The sequence below is a fragment of the Barbus barbus genome, assembly GCF_936440315.1.
Source record: "Barbus barbus genome assembly, chromosome: 48".
In the NCBI taxonomy this organism is placed as follows: Eukaryota; Metazoa; Chordata; class Actinopteri; order Cypriniformes; family Cyprinidae; genus Barbus; species Barbus barbus.
Genome location: NC_136726.1, coordinates 9,891,093 through 9,911,604, shown reverse-complemented (window position 1 = coordinate 9,911,604; position 20,512 = coordinate 9,891,093). Strand labels below are relative to the sequence as shown.

Here is a 20,512-nt window from a genome sequence, read left to right as displayed (position 1 = left end):
CTTCTGAGACCGTATGAAAAAGGGAGATGTCTTAGATCTTCTTTTAAAGAATTGCTGGCAGTTCCAAGAACTAGATATAAAACCAACGGAGATCTAGCCAGCGAGGTCTCCAAAATTAAGGAATAGTTTGCCGTGGATATTAGAGCATCTGAATGTTCGTCTTTTTAAATGTTGACTGAAAATGTACTTGTATAGACGTGCCTTTAGTGTTTTGTGATGTCTTTTGTGTATTTTGGGTTTGATCTGTTTCGTTCCCTCATATATTGTGTATCTCTTCATGAATGTATTTTCAATGATTGTGTTTTTATATTGTGTAAAGCACTTTGTGCGTTGTAGCTTAAAAGTGCTATATAAATAACATTTTACTTACTTCATGGAACCAATGACAATAAAGAACCTTTAATATTTTAGGAGTGAGCTGATGTCCACAACAACCACAAAGTATCACAATACCTTTTCTCTACTTTGCACCATATATTTCTTGATTTATCTTTTTAAACCAACACATTTTTTTTTTTGTTCATTAAAAAAAAAAAAAAAATTTTTTCATTCTACTATCTATTTGAATATTTTATCCAATGGTCACATCTCATTTTGGCAGTAATAAAAGTTCTAGATTCTCACTGAAACTGTGAAAATGTCAAAGATTGTGACTTATATCGTGGAAATATCAGAAATATCATGCGGTAAAGCAACAGACAACTTCATTTCAAGTTTTTTTCAAATCAATTTTTGTACATTATTCATTCACTACATTCAGTGCTCTTCCAGCACATTTATTGGCAGGTCGGAATGTCATGTGACATATGCTTTTTTTCTAGTTCGGTTCAGGTAATAAGGTGTCTTTGACACCATTAATGGTCTTTTCTGTGTGTCTCAGTCTCTGTGATAGAAGGATAGGCAACTCAGGTAACTAGGTAACTAGGACTTCCATTGTATGGACAAAAGCAGTTGATGGTCACAGAATGTTGATTTTGGGGTGAACGATTACTTTAAATGCCACCTTCACTTGTATATACTATATGCGTACCAGATTTCCCTTGCCCACCCAGTATCCAAATAGCTTTACACTATACCCCTATACAACCTAGGGCCATAAGTTTGTTTTGAATTGCATATAGTTATCACCTATAAGAATTTTTTTAAATAATTTTGATATAAGGAAAGACGTCATTTCAGTTCTGTAAAGGTTAAAACACTTGCATAAAAGCTCATGTAAAACTAAAACCTATGTTCATAATGTATGAAATTAGGCACATGGTCAATAAGGGGGTAACATTTATATTTGCATTAAAAGCTTTAGCTGCTACTAAATTAAAAAACAAACACTTTCAAAGTGAGATCATGGTTACAACGCACTCAAACTGTAATACTGAGGCTGTCATGAATTATTCAGCATCACTGCAATAATATGGAGGCCTACTGTATATGTTATAAAATATATTTATGCTCTGTGTTGATTTGCACTGGCTACTAATAGCTGCTCGCATTAAATTCAAGGCATTAATGTTTGCCTACAGAAGCACCACTGGCTCTGCACCCCTTTACCTAAATTCATTACTTCAGACTTATATGCCCTCTAGAAGCTGCATTCTTCAAGTGAACGACGCATTATTGTGCCATCCCAAAGACACACAAAAACACTTTCACAGACTTTTTCATTAACTGTTCCCATCTGGTGGAATGACCTGCCCAACTCAATCCGAGCAGCCGAATCCTTACCCATCTTCAAGAAACGGCTAAAAACTCATCTGTTCCATCTTTACTTGACCCTCTAACTCTAGCATTCTCTATTCTAATTTTATTTGATCTATATGTCTTATTTAAAAATAATAATAATAATAATTATCTGTACTGCGTTAGGCTAACCAAGACTTGTAATAGCACTTGCACATTGTTGCTCTTTCGTTGGTTTTGATTGCTTCTTATGTCCTCATTTGTAAGTCGCTTTGGATAAAAGCGTCTGCTAAATTACTAAATAAATAAATACATTTGTTTACATTTTAATTTTAATTCTGCTGTTTTCTGGTATTTTGATGTTGTTAGACATAATTTTACTCTTACATTTAAATAAAAAGTAAGTAAGTTGAATAATTGTCAAATTAAGACATATAAAATTATTAAAAGATATTTATTATAAATAATAATTATAAAAATACATTTAGAATGCTATATTCCATGGAATATCACATTTAAAAACAACAACAACAAAAAAAACACACATTTTATTATTATTATTAGAATTAGTAGTAGTAACATTTCATTCTTGCACTTTCATTAAAATGTGATTATTAAGACATGTTGGCTGGTCTTCACTGTAGGCAATTTAAGGGGATAATTCACCCAAAAATGAAAACTAACATCCCTTTGATTTCCGTGGTATGGATACAATACTATGGAAGTCAGTTAGGTAAGTTGGAAGTCAAATTATTATTTTTTTTTATATATGCATACATACAGTATGCTGTTTTCAATATAAAAGCAATTGTAAAGATACTTAGGACAGAGTTCTCCTATAGCTGGAATGTTGCTGCACTTCCGACAAGCCCTTCTGTCCTAAACAGAGAATTAGAGAGGTCTGGATAAAAAAATGAACAAAATGCACAGACACAACTCTGTCCAATTTAAGGAAAACATGAAAGACATAACATACTGCTGATATAATCAAATATATAGCCTACAAAACAATACATGGGCATAGTGAATGCATTAAGTCTGAATTCAGATCCTTTGAATCTTCAAATGAAGCCATATCACTCCAGCAGTGGTTATACTTACGCCTCTCTTATGAACGTCTCTTGTGATATTCTGTCATCACTGCCTCCTTCTGGGAACTCATTGAAATTCTTGATGCCAAGTGTCTTCAGTGCTTTTGGGAACCATGTTGTGCGTATACAGAGTCAGACCATTAGTAATTCTTATACTCATGAATTGTAACAAAATAACTAAAAGGGATTGTTCACCCAAAAAGGAAAATTCTGTCATCATTTACTCACCCTCAAGTACTTTCAAAGCTGTGTGAATGTCTTTGTTCTGCTGAACACAAAGGAAGATATTCTGAAGAATGTGGGAAACCAGAGCAGTTCTGGGGCACCACTGACTTCCATAGTTTTTTTTTTTCCTACTATGGAAGTCAGTGGTGTCCCAAAACAGCCTGGTTACAAACTTTCTTCAAAATATCTTGCTTTGTGTTCAGCAGAACAAAGAAATTCATACAGGTTTGGAACTACTTGAGGGTGAGTAAATGATGACAGAAGTATTGAGTGAAATGTACTGTAAAAGTAGCAGTGCATTCGGGTCATTATCAGGGTCAGTTGTTTCCCCATGACTTAGTACTTATACAATAAATCGGATACTTAACATGGTCACATTATTTGATAGATTTAAAGGAATAGTTCACCCAAAAATTAAAATTAGCTGAAAATTCAGTGACAAAATTCATTTTTTCACTAAAGGAAGTGTTATTATGGATTACGGACTGGAATTTTGGCCAGAAGTAACAGGTTATCATTAAAATGCCATAATGATGGATTTGTTTCTTAGAAACACGCTGTTTGGACTCTCATTCTGACGGCACCCATTCATGGCAGAGGACCCATTGCTGAGCAAATAACGTAATGCTAAATTTCTCCAAATCTGATCTGATGAAGACACACATTCATCTACATCTTGAATGGGCTGAGGGTGAATACATTTTCATTGTTGGGTGAACTGTTCTTTAACTTTATATAAGTAACGTAGAACAAAAATTTAAATAAAACATTCTTTTTATTTTTAAATTTGTTCATTTGAATATACACCGATGCTCAAGTCCATATTTGATGCCATTACATTTAAATAGGATATTTATTTGTAGAAACAATTGCTATTTTTAAAATGAAAACTATCATGTTTTCACTGCCTGTAGTGATGATGCACAGATTATGTATGCATTTGCCACTCTGTAATCATTTAATTTAAGAAATTAAAAACTTTAATAAAATGTCTTTTTTTTTTAAATCCTTACATTTCTATGGATACAATTTGCCTCAATCAGCATTTGTATAATATTTATAATATAATATAATAATCAGTGAAATTCTCAATTCAAAAACATTTTTTGTTGATAGTTTTTACATGTATGTACATGCATATGACAAACACTTTTATTCAAATAGGGTGCGCAGTGCGCATGCGCAGTGGAGGTGGCAAAAGTCAGCGCCCTGCTGTAGCAAGAGTTACAGAGGAATTTTATTCATTATCATGAATTATTAATAATATCCTAATAAAACTGAAGTTGTAATGAAGGAAATAGTCGTAAAAGACGGAAGCAAATTATTATTGAATTTCACCTCACTTTAATACCAAGTTACTTTTAACGGAATCAATCGACCAAAAATGTATCAAGTATGAGTTTTACAAACTGTAGGATGTAAGCTGGGAAAACGAACCATATGATAAAGATCCTTTTTTATTTTTTGCATGGTGTGTTTCTTTTAATTCCTACGCATATGAAAACGAGTCTAAAACGAGCACAGTAGCTTGCATTGCTTGTGGAAAAAAAGTTTCTGAGTATAATTTGCCTTGTTTAACCACTAGAGGGAAGTGTTTCTTCAGACCTGCATGGGATAAGTTGATCTAATGGTAGAGCTTGTAAAGGGGAAGTAGGCTACACGAAAGTGTACATTGCAGAAACTGAGCATTTCTCCCTTTATTCAAAGGTATTGATATATTATATTATATTATATCAGTATTATTTATTTATTTATTGCATGCTTTAAGTTATGAATTTTCAGGGTGTAAGAGGCACTGAAGTAGGGGGAAAAAACACCCTTAGTAAATAATTAGAAAATGCAGTTTATTCACCTACACAGAAATTAATATTAATAAACAGTTACATACAAAGCTGTGTGTATAAAAGCAATGTACATAAAAAAACAACATTATTGCTATGTTAAAGTAAATGAGGTGCCTACTTTCAGATAAATGAGGCCTACAATTAATCAGATGCACATAGAACACAAAACCAGCCCTAAATGAAAGAAAACAAGTTGACAAAAAGATTGAATCCAATCTGATAATATAACAAAATGAGAGATTTATAAGCACTTTTTGAGGCCGGGTCATTTTTGACCCGGAACACCACAGGGTGTGACTTTTTGAAATTTTGTACAAAATAAAAGCATTTAAAAGCAAACCTCATGATTAAACATTAAAGTACACTAGTGTGATAAACAGTGCAATTTTTTTTTTTTTTTTTTTTTAATATTGTGAAAATTATTCATAAAAAATTATTTTTCACTCAAAAAACGAGGTAAATGAGGCCTACGATTAATCAGATGCACATAGAAACACAAAACCAGCCCTAAATGACAGATAACAAGTTGACAAAAAGATTCAATCCAATCTGATAATATAACAAAATGAGTGATTTATAAGCACTTTTTGACCCGGAACACCACAGGGTGTGACAGGAATACAGCAAAAACTACTGGGCATGCGCACATCAATATAGCGTAATTGTTCTCACACTGTATTTTTGAGGTTTAGGGTCGGGGTAGGTGTAGACAGTAATAAAACACAATCTACTAGGTAGACAATTCAGTGTATCGTTAGCTTCCGGTTTTTGCTGTATCCCTTCTAGCCACAACCCCCATATTGGCACCAAACTGTCATCGTTACCCCTAGTTAACCACACCACATTAATTTGAGAGCAGCACCACTTAATGGTCAAAAGTAATAAATCATTAAATAATATTTCTAATAATTTAATAAAAAAATATTTTTAGCCTTTTTGGGTAAAATCATCTTAAAATGTCTATATATGCTTATATGCTATATATGTCTATATATAGGTCTTAAAACACAGTCTTGAACCGCATTAATTGCAGCTATATTTGTTAATGATTTCTTAACAGGGGAAAACAGTTGAAATACAGTTAACAGTTTAGCAGCTAAAAACACTTTTTATCAGTGGAAACAGTATGCATGCAAAATATATGCATCCATAATACATCTTACAACAAAAATAGGTCAAGTAATTAGTAGCCAACATCAATAACAGAGATGGCTTTACTGTTGTTCTTTATAGAAGTGAAAAATGCTCTAAAATAGTCTAATTCTTGGAACAACTGACATATTTTAGATTGTATTGTCAATCCAACTGATATCACAAACCATTGTATCAGATATTTAAATATTTTGTGGACAAACCTCGAAAATAATTAATGAAATTTGAGACCAAAATGATTTAGTATACATTGAACCGAAATTAAAACATTAAAAATGGTTTCTGACTTCTCTTAACAAATGATTTGAAGTTTCTACAGGTCGGGTAACAAGCTGGATGAGTGACATCATCAGGCAGCGACTCTGTACTGCGCATGCGTAAAGCGACGAGTCCTTGGACACAGCGAGTGCTGTAGGTGAAGCTGTCTCGGGAGGGACGTACAGTCAAAATGCAGACCTGGAACCATCTATACCGCACACTCGCCACGGTAAGGACTGTTTATGTTGTTCAGGACATTGTACTTTGGATATATCCATACTACGTTAGAATGAAAAGAAAACACTAGACAGAAATGCAATGTTATTACTGCGTAACTTAGGCCCAACATACTCTCATGTCACCGTGCACAGTTGTCAGTCCATAAACACCAACAAAGAGGGCTGAGTTTGTGTTTAGCTACATGAATGTACTTGTATTTATATATTTAATCTATCGAAATGCATATTTACACAACTACGAATTTGATCTGTGATCTCTGGTTGAACTTGCACTTCATTCTGATTTAGGTACACACTAAGCCTTTTTAGACATCATAAGTATGTTCAAATACAATACTTAATAAGCCGCCTACATAGAATATGCCAGTGATGCCCAAAAGTGCAGTCTAGGTAACGTTAGACAGAACACTAGATTTTAAGACAAAGCCACATTTAGGGAACATTTAGTTTGGAAAAAGAAGTGAAAACATATTTTAAAATAACATTCTTGGTTATGCATTTGCTGTCTTGGTTTTTACTAACTGTACTAGACTGTGCAAAAGTAACCAGCAAATTAGATCAAATAAATATTCCTTGTGCCTTTTGTCATTGAATGCTCACTGTTAGTGATTCTTAGTCTAAAAAACTAAATTGTGAAAAAAATGTCTAGATTTTATTTTTCAATTTTTTATATATATATAAAAGTTTTATTTCAATTTTAGTTATTATAATACTTCAACTTATTTTATTTCAGTTAGTGGCCAAATTTTATTTTTTTTATAATTTTCAACTTTTTTTTTAACCTAATATCTATTTGGAGACATTTAAGGCCTGCCTTTATTGCAACATAATTATGCAACTGTTTAATATCTGTGATTAACTTTCTTTTGCCCTTTATACAGTGGCCGAGAGAGCTCAATGCGCTGCAAATAGAAAAAAAAGAACTTCGTCAATTTTACAACACACGTGCTACAAATGCTCACAACACAAACAAAGAAAGAAACGCACTGCATATAGAAGAAAACAACTTCATCCGTTTGACAGCAGGTGCTGCAAATACTCACAACACAACCAAACAAAGAAACGCGCAGATAATGTTTTTTGTTTTTGTTTGTGTTGTGAGCATTTGCAGCACCTGCTGTCAAATTGTTGTTTTCTTGATTTGTGGTGCTCTTTCTATTTGCATTTGTTTTCTGAAGTTGCAGCGCATTTTATCCCTTTAAATGCTAACAATTATTTTTCTATTTTTGTCTCTTTCTCCTTGGATTATTTATTTTATTTTAAAGTGTATTCAAATATTTTGTTTGTCATTTGTAATCATTACAATAGAGTATGGAGAAGCAATATCTGTATAATAAATATATAATTTTTGTACAATACAGCGAGGTCAGCATCTCCCCTCCAAGCTGCATGGAGCCACAGTCTTGTCGTTGAGAACGTATGCTGATAATGCACCAAGTGAGACGACTTATAATCATTATATTTATAAACATTTAGTGATGACCTTTAACAATAGACAAGCTAAATGATATGAAATGCACTAATATGTAAATCTATATTGAAACAATCATTTGTTCTGTCAAAGTTGATGCTGATGTCACAGTTGTGGGCTCTGGGCCTGGAGGATACGTCGCCGCCATCAAAGCAGCTCAGCTTGGCTTTAAGGTACCATTTTGACACCCAGATCACAGATACCATCAGCTTTTCTTTGACTGCGTTGGTAACATGCAAACTTCTTTCACAGACAGTATGTGTGGAAAAGAACGCGACCCTCGGAGGAACGTGCTTGAACGTGGGCTGCATCCCGTCAAAGGTTTGTGAATTTAAAAATGCTTTTCCAAAATGCTTTTAACTTTTGCTTAACTTGATTTTTGTTTGTTTTTGCTTATTTAAGGCTCTGCTAAACAACTCGTACCTGTATCACTTGGCACACGGGAACGATTTAGAAAGCAGAGGCATTGAAAGTAAGTTCAAGTGTAAACATGTGATATGGGACCACATATCGCATGTTATTGTGTCAAGGATATGCAGAAGCCAACAGATTTGAATGAGGCCATTTAATAAATTTGAGAGGATTTTGGGGCATTTTTATTTTAAGTCTGTTAGTAAATCTGTTTCATCATGATTTCTTCTACATTAGTTCAGGGGATCTCGTTGAACCTGGAGAAGATGATGGCACAGAAGAGCGGGGCTGTCAAAGCTCTGACCGGAGGAATCGCACACTTATTCAAACAGAACAAAGTGAGATTCAGTATTTCGTTTTCTATTTGTTTTAGCTGTATATCCAATGGTAACGTGGTTGTAGATCAATACACTTTTTAGAGCCATACTACATTTTTTGCAATCCCTAGGTAACTCACGTCAACGGTTTTGGAACGGTAACAGGCAAGAATCAAGTTACCGCAAAGACTGCAGATGGAGAACAGGTCATAAACACTAAGAACATCCTCATCGCTACTGGATCAGAGGTCACCCCCTTCCCAGGCATTGAGGTACATCAGCGATAAACAAGAACATAAGCTGCTGATGATTCATGGGCAGTGGCGGCTCGTGGGTTTTAAAACAGAGGAGGCACACTAATCAGCCTGGGGATCCCTGCCGATTAATATTATTAACATATTTGCGTAACCACTTTAAAATGGCTTTTTGGTTGCTTTTAGTCAGAAAACGTAAAGAAAAGGACTCGTACAGCAAAATAATATAATTGCACTTACCTGGCCTATCACTTGAAGCAAACATCCATCCCTTCTTAAAAGTCTGTATTATGCCATTTAATTAAGCCACGACTGCTGTAGCCTATATCCATCTTAGGCGCGTTCTCCCTTTATTTTTAATTTGTATACACTGTTTGAAAGACAGCTTGGTAAATTCAATATCGCTACTCATCATAAGTAACTTACTTCGTACATTATCAACGCAGCGGGAGACGTTCAAACTAGTGCTGTCAAAATGTGTGCGTTAACGCAGACAATTAATTTTTTCAGATTAACGCGTAGCCTAGGGTTGGCCACCCCACTCATAACTGCTGTTTCTGTCTGTTTTTTTCTTGACAAGAAGTCCATTTATTCAGTCGCAGAATGTCTTTATGATCAGATCAATCCGGAGACGTTTCAGACGTGCGCTCCAGCTTCACTTCAGCTGCAGGCGCGAGTCAAACAAGCGTGGAAACGGCGTATGCTGTAGTCTGTGTCAATTCAGATCAAAGCGCGAAATAAACTACGTGCATGCAATGTTGTGGTCAGTTAAGGCATGAAGTTACCAAAAAGACGATTAAAACTACCTGCCTTAAAACTGTGCGTGCATATAATATGTTATATGAGTTACATTAAGAACATGTCTCAGAAATGGTTTTCAAAACTGTCCTGGAGAATCCCAGCACTGTCTCCCTCATCTAACACACTCGATTCAACTTGTCAGCTCATTAGAAGAGACTGAAATGGGTCAGAAAAGGTGATGAGAATTTAGAGAAAATACGATGCGTGTCAGATCCCCGTCACGTTCAGCAGCAATGGTTAAATATTAGGGGAATTTTTTTTTTATAGGGAAATCAGTATTACTTGGTATCAGTGATGCTGGCCTTCAGTCATAAAAAAAAAGATGCGTTAAACAAATATAAAAATGTTGTTTGTACAATTTGAATGTGAAATTATTGCAATATAAAAGTATATTTTAAAAACTTTAATGTTATGTGGGATTAATCGCAGAGAAAATGTGCGCTTAATTAGTAAAACATTTTTAATCGATTGACAGCACTAGTTCAAACTAATATCACGTCATTTATGTCTCTATGGTGATTGGTTGATACCAGAAGAGAGGCTAGCCTCCCTTGCGAGGTTTCTTTTCTCAACACTCCTCAGCGCTGAAAGTGAACACTCGATGGGGATTGGCTATTTTTTTTTTATCCCAACGGAGGCACGAGAACTCGGCGCTACCCCGACTTTTTTTAAACAATGTTGGTCAGGTGTGTTTGATTAGGGTTGGAGCTAAACTCGAGGACCTCGAGGGCCAGAGTTGAGGACCCCTGCTCTACATGTCCCACCCACAGAAACCTCAAATCACATGTGATTTCTAGGGATGCACCGAAATGAAAATACTTGGCTGAAAAAACGAACAAAATGAAACCCTGGAAAACGTTTTTTTGCATTTTCTCCCCCCATGTATTTTGTATTTTTTTTTCACCATTGTATAAATTAAATAGCCAAAATGTGCTTTTTACTGTTTTGTCTTGATTTTCAAAGAAAATATCGATTACAAAACAACAATTTAAATTGTGAAATACTTGACATTTTAGCAGACATTATACCAACAAAGCACAATTTAACTTAAAATTAATTATTTATTACTGTACAAATAAATGCAGCCTTGCTGAGCAGAAGAGACTTCTTTTAAAATATTAGAATATATTACAGATCCCAATTTGAACCCTGGCGCTGCAAGCTCACGCAGCGCTGTTTGAATACATGCAATCCGTGCATGTATTATAAAACATAACAGAATGCAGTTTATTTAATTGTTTAAGGCCATTTCACAATTTCAGTCATCATACAGTAACCAGCAACAACCACACTTTCCTCTTCTCATCGAAGACATGTGATGCAGCACTTAACAGTCTCTCGCTGTCGTTGCTTGTAAGGATTTTTGCATCTCAGTTTTAAATGCTTCCACACTGCCGACATGTTTGCTGCATTAGTGCGTGCCTCTATTTGATCACGTCACGCCATTGTTCGGTACAATTTAATCTGTGTTTTCGCTTGTTTGGCTGAACACCGAAAGAGCTTTTTTTGCTATTTGTGGCCAAATAATTTCGTTTGCTGAACATTCGGTGCATCCCTAGTAATTTCAGATGTCAAACTGGACGTGTCAATAAGCACTTCTGTTTGTCCTGCACGACAATGCATCATGTGAATTTGCCACTCGAGTTGAAAGATGCGAACGAGGCAAATATCTCATGTTCGTTGCAATCACATCGCCCAATTCGCATCTATGCATTACATCATGTGTACTCTATTTGCACAAATAATTAAATTTGCTTTTTGTGTGCACACACCTTTTAAAGGGTTAGTTCACCCAAAAATGAAAATTCTGTCAATAATTACTCACCCTCATGTCAGTTCCAAACCCATAAGACCTTCATTCATCTTCGAAACACAAATTAAGATATTTTGATTAAATCTGAGAGCTTTCTGACCCTCTGTAGGCAGTAATGCAACTGTAATGTTCCTGGGAAAAGCATTGTAAGCTTAAGTTGATCGTAGCTCCATTGGTTTCAATGGGTCTACGCTGTACTTAAGCTTACGATGCTTTTGGGAAACGCAGCCTAGAAACGTAGCAAGGACATCGGTAAAATAGTCTATGTGCCATCAGTGGTTCAATCGTAATTTTACGAAGCTACGAGAATACTTTTTGTGTGCAAAGAAATCAATAATAACATAATTTATTCAACAATTCTTCTCCCCGAGTTACCGTCTTCTGTCATTTTGGAGAGTACTCCAGAACGCAATCAGAGTTGTTTACGTTCAGTAGAGAGTGCGCACATGCTGAACGGAGGGTCAGAGAGCTCTCAGATTTGTGTTCTGAAGATGAACGAAGGTCTTACAGGTTTAGAATGAATTTTCATTTTTGGGTGAACTAACCCTTAAAGCTTCTCTTGTGTTGACAGCAGCCGGTTTATAAGCGCTTCTTCTCATTAATTAAATTTGAGTCTTGCAATGAGGCTTGATAATTGCAATAAGCCATTGTCGTTTCAGGTTTTTACTTAGTGGAAAAAATTATTTGTAACCAACCGTTTTCTTGCTTGGTATGCTGTCTTGTATAATTATGATCCTCTTTTGATAGGTTGATGAAGACACCATTGTCTCGTCCACCGGCGCTTTGTCCCTTAAGAAGGTTCCAGAGGAGCTCATCGTGATTGGAGCTGGAGTCATTGGCGTAGAGTTGGTGAGTCGATGATTGAGGTGTATCATTCCATAATCAGCATAACACTGATCTAAATTGCTTGTTTGTAACATTTGCAGTCTGATGATGCTTCTAAATAGGGTTACTGGATAATGGAGATCCATTCTGTTTGTTTCCAGGGGTCCGTATGGCAGAGGCTTGGTGCCAAAGTCACAGCGGTGGAGTTCCTCGGCCACGTCGGCGGAATGGGCATCGACATGGAGATCTCCAAGAACTTCCATCGAATTCTCCAGAAGCAGGGGTTGAAGTTCAAACTGAGCACCAAGGTCATGGGCGCCACCAAGAGACCTGATGGCAAGATCGATGTGGCGTGAGTGCAGCATTTATTCATCTGCTGTGTAGAACTAATTCATCTAGTGCATTTGCCCATTTTGATGTTTCCGTTGGTTAGTGTGGAAGCTGCAGCTGGTGGCAAGAGCGAGACGCTCACCTGTGACGTTCTGCTGGTGTGCATTGGCCGCCGTCCCTTCACCAGTAACCTCGGCCTTGAGGCTGTCGGTATTGAACTGGATAACCGTGGGAGAATCCCTGTCAATGGTCGTTTCCAGACCAAAGTGCCCAGGTATGGAGATTTAAAAATGAGTTTTCTTGTATGCGTAGCGACCGAGAAGTCCTAATATGCTTTGCAAATCTCTTCTAGTATCTATGCCATTGGAGATGTTATAGCTGGACCCATGTTGGCCCATAAAGCAGAAGATGAAGGTATCATTTGTGTCGAGGGAATGGCAGGAGGAGCCGTCCATATCGACTACAACTGTGTGCCCTCTGTTATATACACACACCCTGAGGTCGCCTGGATCGGCAAGACTGAGGAACTGCTCAAAGAGGAAGTGAGTAGACTCATTATTTTTAGCACACCTTTCTATTTAAATTGCATGTCATATCAAACATTTTCTTCTAATATACATCCAATAATTGCCTATTTTCCAGGGCGTGCCGTATAAGGTGGGCAAATTCCCCTTCGCAGCCAACAGCAGAGCCAAGACGAATGCTGATACAGATGGACTGGTAAAGATCCTCAGCCACAAGGACACAGACAGGATGCTGGGAGCACACATTCTGGGAACGGTAATGATGCTTTTGCTTTTCCTCTGTAGGAGGTCATTTTTATTTTCAAGTACATAATTCATGTATTCAATTTTCATTTTACAGGGGGCAGGAGAGATGATTAATGAGGCTGCATTAGCTATGGAATATGGAGCATCATGTGAGGATGTTGCAAGAGTGTGCCATGCCCATCCTGTAAGTGTCCTGAATATAGTCTACGGATTTCATTCTACTTTATTTTTTCTTCTTTTTCTCATAGATTCCTGTAATTAATAGACATTCTGAGGAATGAGCACATTAACCTTGACCAATGTTTTTTTGTTTATTGTAAAATATTAAAAATAAAATATCAACATTAATAATTAAATAATTACAATATTGTTTATATATAAAACAATTTTGCATAATATATACAATTTGTTTTATAAAAATATTTATTATTATTATTATATATGTATTTAGAGACACTAGGGCTGTCAAAAAAACAATGCATATTTGTCGCATTTTCTTGAGGGACATCTATCACCGTTGCACTCGCATGTCGCACAAGAAAGCCGCATGTTTAGAAACCCATGTAAGATTAATGTAAGTTCAACTTTTAGAAAACATGTCTCGAGACTTTATGGCGGTTTTTCTGCATCCCACTGCGTCTCATGTTTTTAAATGAAAAAATTTTGTGATTCGTTTTCGGTCCTTAGTTTTAAACTATGCATACATTCATGATGCTTTTTGTTTCTAATTGTTTAAGCAACGTAATTATATATGGTTTATAAACATTATTTTAAATCTTATTTTTTTTCCCAAAGATAGTCATGTTTTTTTATTGCTATGAAGAAACATGCATTAGTAATATTTTGCTCTGTGCCCTCTTGTGGCCTTAGGAGAGAAGCCAAAAGCTTTTTTTCCCCCTAACAGAAATTATTCCTTTTAAATTCGAATATTGGTAATATTTTAGTACAAAATTCGAATTTAGTTTTTCAGCCAATTTGACAGCCCTAAGAGACACATGCAAAAGCAATGCACAAAAATGTATATTATTATTAATTGTAACATTATTCTTTTTTTTTCCATGTTAACCAAACTTTCTCTTTTGCCCAAAAATTGTCTTTTATATAATAATTTTATTTTTTTTACATTTATATTAATCAAGCTTTTCCTCTTTTCCCAGACTGTATCAGAGGCCTTCAGAGAAGCTAACCTTGCTGCTTCGTTTGGAAAAGCTATCAACTTCTAGATTTTCTTCATATGCATTTGTATATAAAATAATCTTCTGCAATTTTTTTCCAAAAAGTCCGCACAATCTAGAGTTCTTCAGTCTCTGGGCTTTCAAATGTACCCTTTATGCATACATCCACAATAACCCTGTAAATCACTTAGTCTCTTATTTAAATGTCCTAATAAAGGAGTTTGGGTCTTGTGTTGAACTTCGCCTGACTGAGAAGAACATGATTTGGATTTTATAAATCAGTGTTGTTCACTGTTGGGTTATGTGTAACACATCTCATGCTGGTGGTCATAAATAGTCTCCTGAACACCAAAGCAATAAAATGGACTTTGGCTGTATTGAAACACACAGGAGATGAATAAAGAGGAACATCTTTATGCAGTGTTAATTCTTGCTTTCATTAGGGAGATATGCTTTGAGCACAGTCTAAGATGTATGAGGATTTGAAAAGATAATTTAATGCACTTTGTGATGGGTAGTTGAAGGAATGGTCTGGGTTCAAAATATCTAAAGAATTTGTGGTATGTTTGAACATTTTTGAGCACAATTTGAGCCATACAAAACAAAAATCCCCTTACCAGTGACTGCAAGTACATATAATTTAGTAATAGAATTTCCATTTTCGGACTGTGTGAAGAACTGAACTTTTCAGATGATTAACTGCAGAAGTCATTTTTTATAGGGAAGTAAACGTCTATAACTGTATTCTTCAGGTTTACGGTAGTTCCCATAAAAAAATACAAATTTTGCCTTTTTTTTAGCATTTGCATCAGCCAGTGTCAGCAAATAATCACATATAGTTTACTTATTAAGACGAGCATATGTTAAGGCAAGATTTGAGGGAACACTATGCTAATTATAAAATGAACATATATAATAATTATTTAGCCTGTATAAATTCAAAACTCCTTCAGGCCACCAGAGGTCAATGTCTCCTGCACATGGAGTAACCAATTATGGTCTATGCATGTTGAACATTTCTTTGAGTACGACAACCAGATAGTGGCCAAAACTTGTCATCTTTTCAACAGTTCATTCTTGTATAATTTCAAACCTACATGAATTGTGCTTGTGCTATATTTCCTAAGAATAAATGCTAATGGGTTTGTCATTTTCCCTCCCTAATTTCAAATTTGTTTTAAGTTTCTAAATACATTCTGGGGACAATGAGTATGTGTCTACTTCAGATACATCATAATAAATTAATGAAGAAGGGGCCACAAAAGTGGTCACTAATGGCTTCAATCAGTTTGGATGAACACACTAAATCACGTCCGCTCAGACCTTTGTTGTCACAAAGTGAAAGCTGTTGTGACCGAAAGCAGAAAGGATGGGAGGCTTTCGGATGTATTGCCTGCTGTACCTGTTATTCCTGAAAACTATTCTCTTTGTTCCTTTTGTGATCTAAAAAATAAACAGATTGGGTTAGAAACTGAAGTTATCCTTAAAGGAATAGTTCACCTGAAAACAAAAATCTGCTGACAATTTACTCACCCTCAGGCCTTTCAAAGTGCAGATGGGTGCCGTCAGAATGAGACTCCAAACAGCTGATAAAAACATCACAATAACCCACATAACTGCAGTCCATCAGTTATTGTCTTGTGAAGTGAAAAGCTGCATGTTTGTAAGAAACAAATCCATCAAGACATTTTAAACCATTACTTGTGGCTAAAATACGAGTCCTCTTGTTGCTTTCTCCAGTGAAACAAGGATTATTGAAACTTGACACTGTTTAACAGATGGCGATAAAACCTGTTTTAAAAACACTTCATTTGACACATTTCTACGGAAGTTCTAAGCGGCCATGCATTATTATAATTTTTCTGTCTTGTTTTCTCGTGATCTCGACATAACGAAAGTTGTTTTGTGGTTATCACGACTTAATTTTCTCGTGATCTCGACATAACGAAAGTTGTTTTGTGGTTATCATGACTTAATTTTCTCGTGATCTCGACATAACGAAAGTTGTTTTGTGGTTATCACGACTTAATTTTCTCTGTGTATTCGGCATGAGAAAATGCTATAGAAGCAGCATCATCGCAGCATCACTGATGATCGTATTCGCTTTTACTTTGATCAGGGACTCACTCAAACTGAAATAATAAAAATAAAAATATGGTATAAGTACCATCCCAAATATTGAAGGTGTCGTGTGTGTGACCGACTACATTGATCCATGATAGAATACTTTTCATGCATATTCATACTCGGACATTTTAGCTCTGTGTCTGTCAGTGATTGACGACTTACACATAAGTGTTCGACGCTTGAGAAGGAGGCTGTCGGGTCTGCAACTTTATCGTCGAAGACAATATAGCGACCCTGATTTTCTCTCGATACCTACAATTACGTCGTGAGAAAAAGTTTTTTACGTTGAGATCAACAACTTTCGTTATGTCCAGATAACCACAAAATAACTTTCGTTATGTCGAGATCACGAGAAAGTTAAGTCGTGATAACGACAAAACAACTTTCGTTATGTCCAGATAACCACAAAATAACTTTCGTTATGTCGAGATCACGAGAAAATTAAGTCGTGATAACGACAAAACAACTTTCGTTATGTCGTGATCACGAGAAAACAAGACAGAAAAATTATAATAATGCATGGCCGCTTAGAACTTCCGTACATTTCAGTGCCCATCCTTCCGGTTTCATTATATCGTGAGTTCATAACTTATTTTAGTTTTCTGCAGGGGCTCATAAGTTGGTATAAAGTGCATAATTATACTGAATATAAAATGAAAATAAATAAACGGGGTTGCATAAAAGTCACTATAAAGCTTTGGACAATTATCAAATCAAACACTGCAATTTAATTAAATGCATATTTTGTTGCACTGTGCTTCAGAGTGAAGTGTGGCACTGTGTTTAGCACATCCATGCACAGCCAATGTTTTCAGCATCTCGGTTCTCAGTAAATGTAGTGAAATTCTTCTCAAATTCATCATGTAATGTGCATTTGTGGACCCAACTTGCGCTGTTTTCACTTTATTTACACACTTGTAAAATTTCCAACATTTTTCAACAGAACTTTACAGCATTTCATCAGGATTCTGTCAAAATAAAAGCTTGATCATTAAAATTGTTGAAATGCTGAGGGTTTGAACATTTAAACGTTTGAAAGCGAAGAATTTAGGACATAAATATCATATCTAGACTGCCTTTACATCACATTAATTGTGTAAGCAGCTTATAACTATTAAGCTCTATTAAAATTTGAGTTTTTCCATCCCACTGATTTCAAGCGTCCACACAAAGCTATAAAAGGTTTCAGGAAGTGGTCTAGTTAGTGGTCTTCATGTAGCCTACATATTGCTCTGTGGTCTGATTTCATTTCTGAAAATATTCATGAGCAAACCATCAATGTAAAGTGAATTATTATGTGCTATAGTCAGGGTTTAAATTGGGCCGGGGCCGTCCGGGGCCTCCAGGACTCGACTTTAACGCTTCATTAATGCCAGACAAGTAACGATTAAAATATCACTAACCTCATTTGTATGTCACTTTGGATAAAAGTGTGTGCTAAATTACTAAATGTAAATTATATATATATATAAGCTCGATACCATAGAGCCCCCCCCCCCCCCCCCCCCCCCCCCCCCATAATAAATCCCAATTTAACTCCTGGCTATAGTGTACAAGTGTACATCTAATGGCAACATGATGGTATCTAAGAGCTGTAAAGCTCACACACTACTTTCAGATGATGGGAGGGTATTAAACTCTAAAGAAACTCAAGTCAATAAGCTAATTGCAGATAAACATGTGAAATATGTCACCTCCTGTTAAAGTTCAATTTAATTCAGCTGCTTTTAGCTACTCTATTTTGCTCGTTGGTTTATTTTTAAACCAGTTTCAGTTTCCTAAATTATGTTGAACATCAGACCAGACCAGCTTTTGAGGATTTTCCAGTCACACAAAACAGGTTAATCTTAATGTTTTCCACATACATGACCATTCAGTAGCAGAATTAGAATTTTAGTCATGGCAAAGGCTACTTAATGGGGTCCACAGGACAATTAGTGTGTAGAGATGGGACACAACCTAACACTTAGCCTTCTCTCATTTTTGTGTGCGTACATTCACTTGGGGGTTCAGAATATTAATTTTGTCTAGTACAAATATGGGGTCTTGTTTCATAAAATACAGTGTACACTTTTTTTCACCCTGAAAGAATGGAACACGTGAGGGACACGTTATAACATGACAAAACACATCTATACAGCATAGTTAAAAACAATGTGAACAAATAGACAAAGATTACACAGTTAGAAAAATGCAGAGCTGCACACACACACACACACACACACCCTTCCCTCTACGCACAGGAGATACAAGCCAGTACATTTCTGATTATTCAAGTTCTAACGTTTTTTTCCCCCTCTATATAGTGTTGATTTGGCAACAATAAAAAAGTTGAGTATATTCAGTCCTTATGGTTTCCGCACACCCTGTTCATGCAGACGTGATACGTCATGGACGACTTTATTACTGTAATAATATCCACTGTACTGTACTGTTTTCTCACTGGTGAATGAAACGTGCGGTAATCTGACACCGTTGCATTCAATCCTCTACCAACGCCATCTTTCATCGAGTCAATGGTTAGCCTCTGGTCTGTCGCGTTCGTGTGTTTTGGAGGAGGTGGGGCTTTGGAGAGTGATTTGCAGGGAGGGTGAGATCTTATGCTTTCAAAGCTGGCTTGCTAGCCTCTCTGAAATGGCCTACCCTACCTTTAACGGTGCATTCACACAAAGCATCGGCGCTAATACACTTCTCATTAGGTGTGTTTGAATCCATGCGGCGAGAGCAGAATTGAAAGTGGAGATCTTAAGTCGGACACTTTATGCTTCCTCTAATGGTATTTAAATAGTATACAGTAGGCAAATGTTGAACTTTATTCTTGTACAGATGGTGCTATTGCTTTATGAAAATGTCTCTGAAACGTGTTTAATTCACCTCATCTGTGATAAAGTATGCAAACACAGCGCAAGCATAATGAGACCGTAGATTCTGGAAACAGGACCTGTGCTGATAAGAGACACTTACTAAAAAGTAGTATACTTCAAGTTTATTTTATTAAAGTATACTTAAGTAAAATTCTAATATATTTTAAAGTATTCTTTATGTAGTAAGTATACAACTATCAGTGTACTAGTAAGTGTACTGTTTCAATACTTCTTGGGACTAAATTGGCCCACTTTCTAGTATATAAATGTATACTTTTAAGTATACTTTAAGTATAACAGTAGTAAACTTTGAGTGCACAACTAGTTTACATCAATGTTTTTAGCTTGTACTGCAACTATACTAAAAGTGCACTTATAGGTATACTGATAGGCTAGTTTACTAATTAAATACTTGTAGTAGCATTTTTAGTTCACTTTGAAGTATAGTCTCAGTAAACTACTAGTTTAGCAGTTTTATACTGCAAGTATACTAGTAAGTTTTCTTTAAGTGAACTTTACATCATACTTTAAGAGTACTACTATGTTTCTATTTAGGTATTAATTTGTATATATTTTGTTATATGAATATCTGAACATACAAAACATCAAAATAAAGAACAGGGTATCTGCTTCTAAACAAAAACATTGTATTCTATCTTCATGCATTCTTTTTTTAAACACTTGAATGTGAGTAAGTTTCATAAATAAAAAATAAAGAAATGAACAACATTTTGAACAAAAAGCTGAAAAAAAGATTATGAATTTGTAGATGGAGTCGATCAACACCCCAAAGCTTGACAGTCATTATTACCTCTTCATTGGTCGACATTTTATTCCATAACGTTACACAGTTTCGATGCTGTTTTAA

The 20,512-nt window shown here is 35.7% G+C and overlaps 1 protein-coding gene across 1 annotated transcript; it reads left to right on the top strand.

The window, feature by feature from the left end:
• Positions 1 to 6,340: 6,340 nt before the first annotated feature.
• LOC306867102 (dihydrolipoyl dehydrogenase, mitochondrial-like) lies at positions 6,341 to 16,121 on the top strand. Its single transcript, XM_079412623.1, has 14 exons — positions 6,341 to 6,476; positions 7,848 to 7,923; positions 8,051 to 8,130; positions 8,210 to 8,278; positions 8,360 to 8,429; positions 8,606 to 8,706; positions 8,817 to 8,957; positions 12,301 to 12,402; positions 12,540 to 12,730; positions 12,812 to 12,982; positions 13,061 to 13,250; positions 13,351 to 13,488; positions 13,573 to 13,662; positions 14,636 to 16,121. Exons 1-14 carry the CDS (start codon positions 6,438 to 6,440, stop codon positions 14,699 to 14,701), a joined length of 1,524 nt encoding a protein of 507 aa, XP_079268749.1. The 5' UTR covers positions 6,341 to 6,437; the 3' UTR covers positions 14,702 to 16,121.
• Positions 16,122 to 20,512: the final 4,391 nt, after the last annotated feature.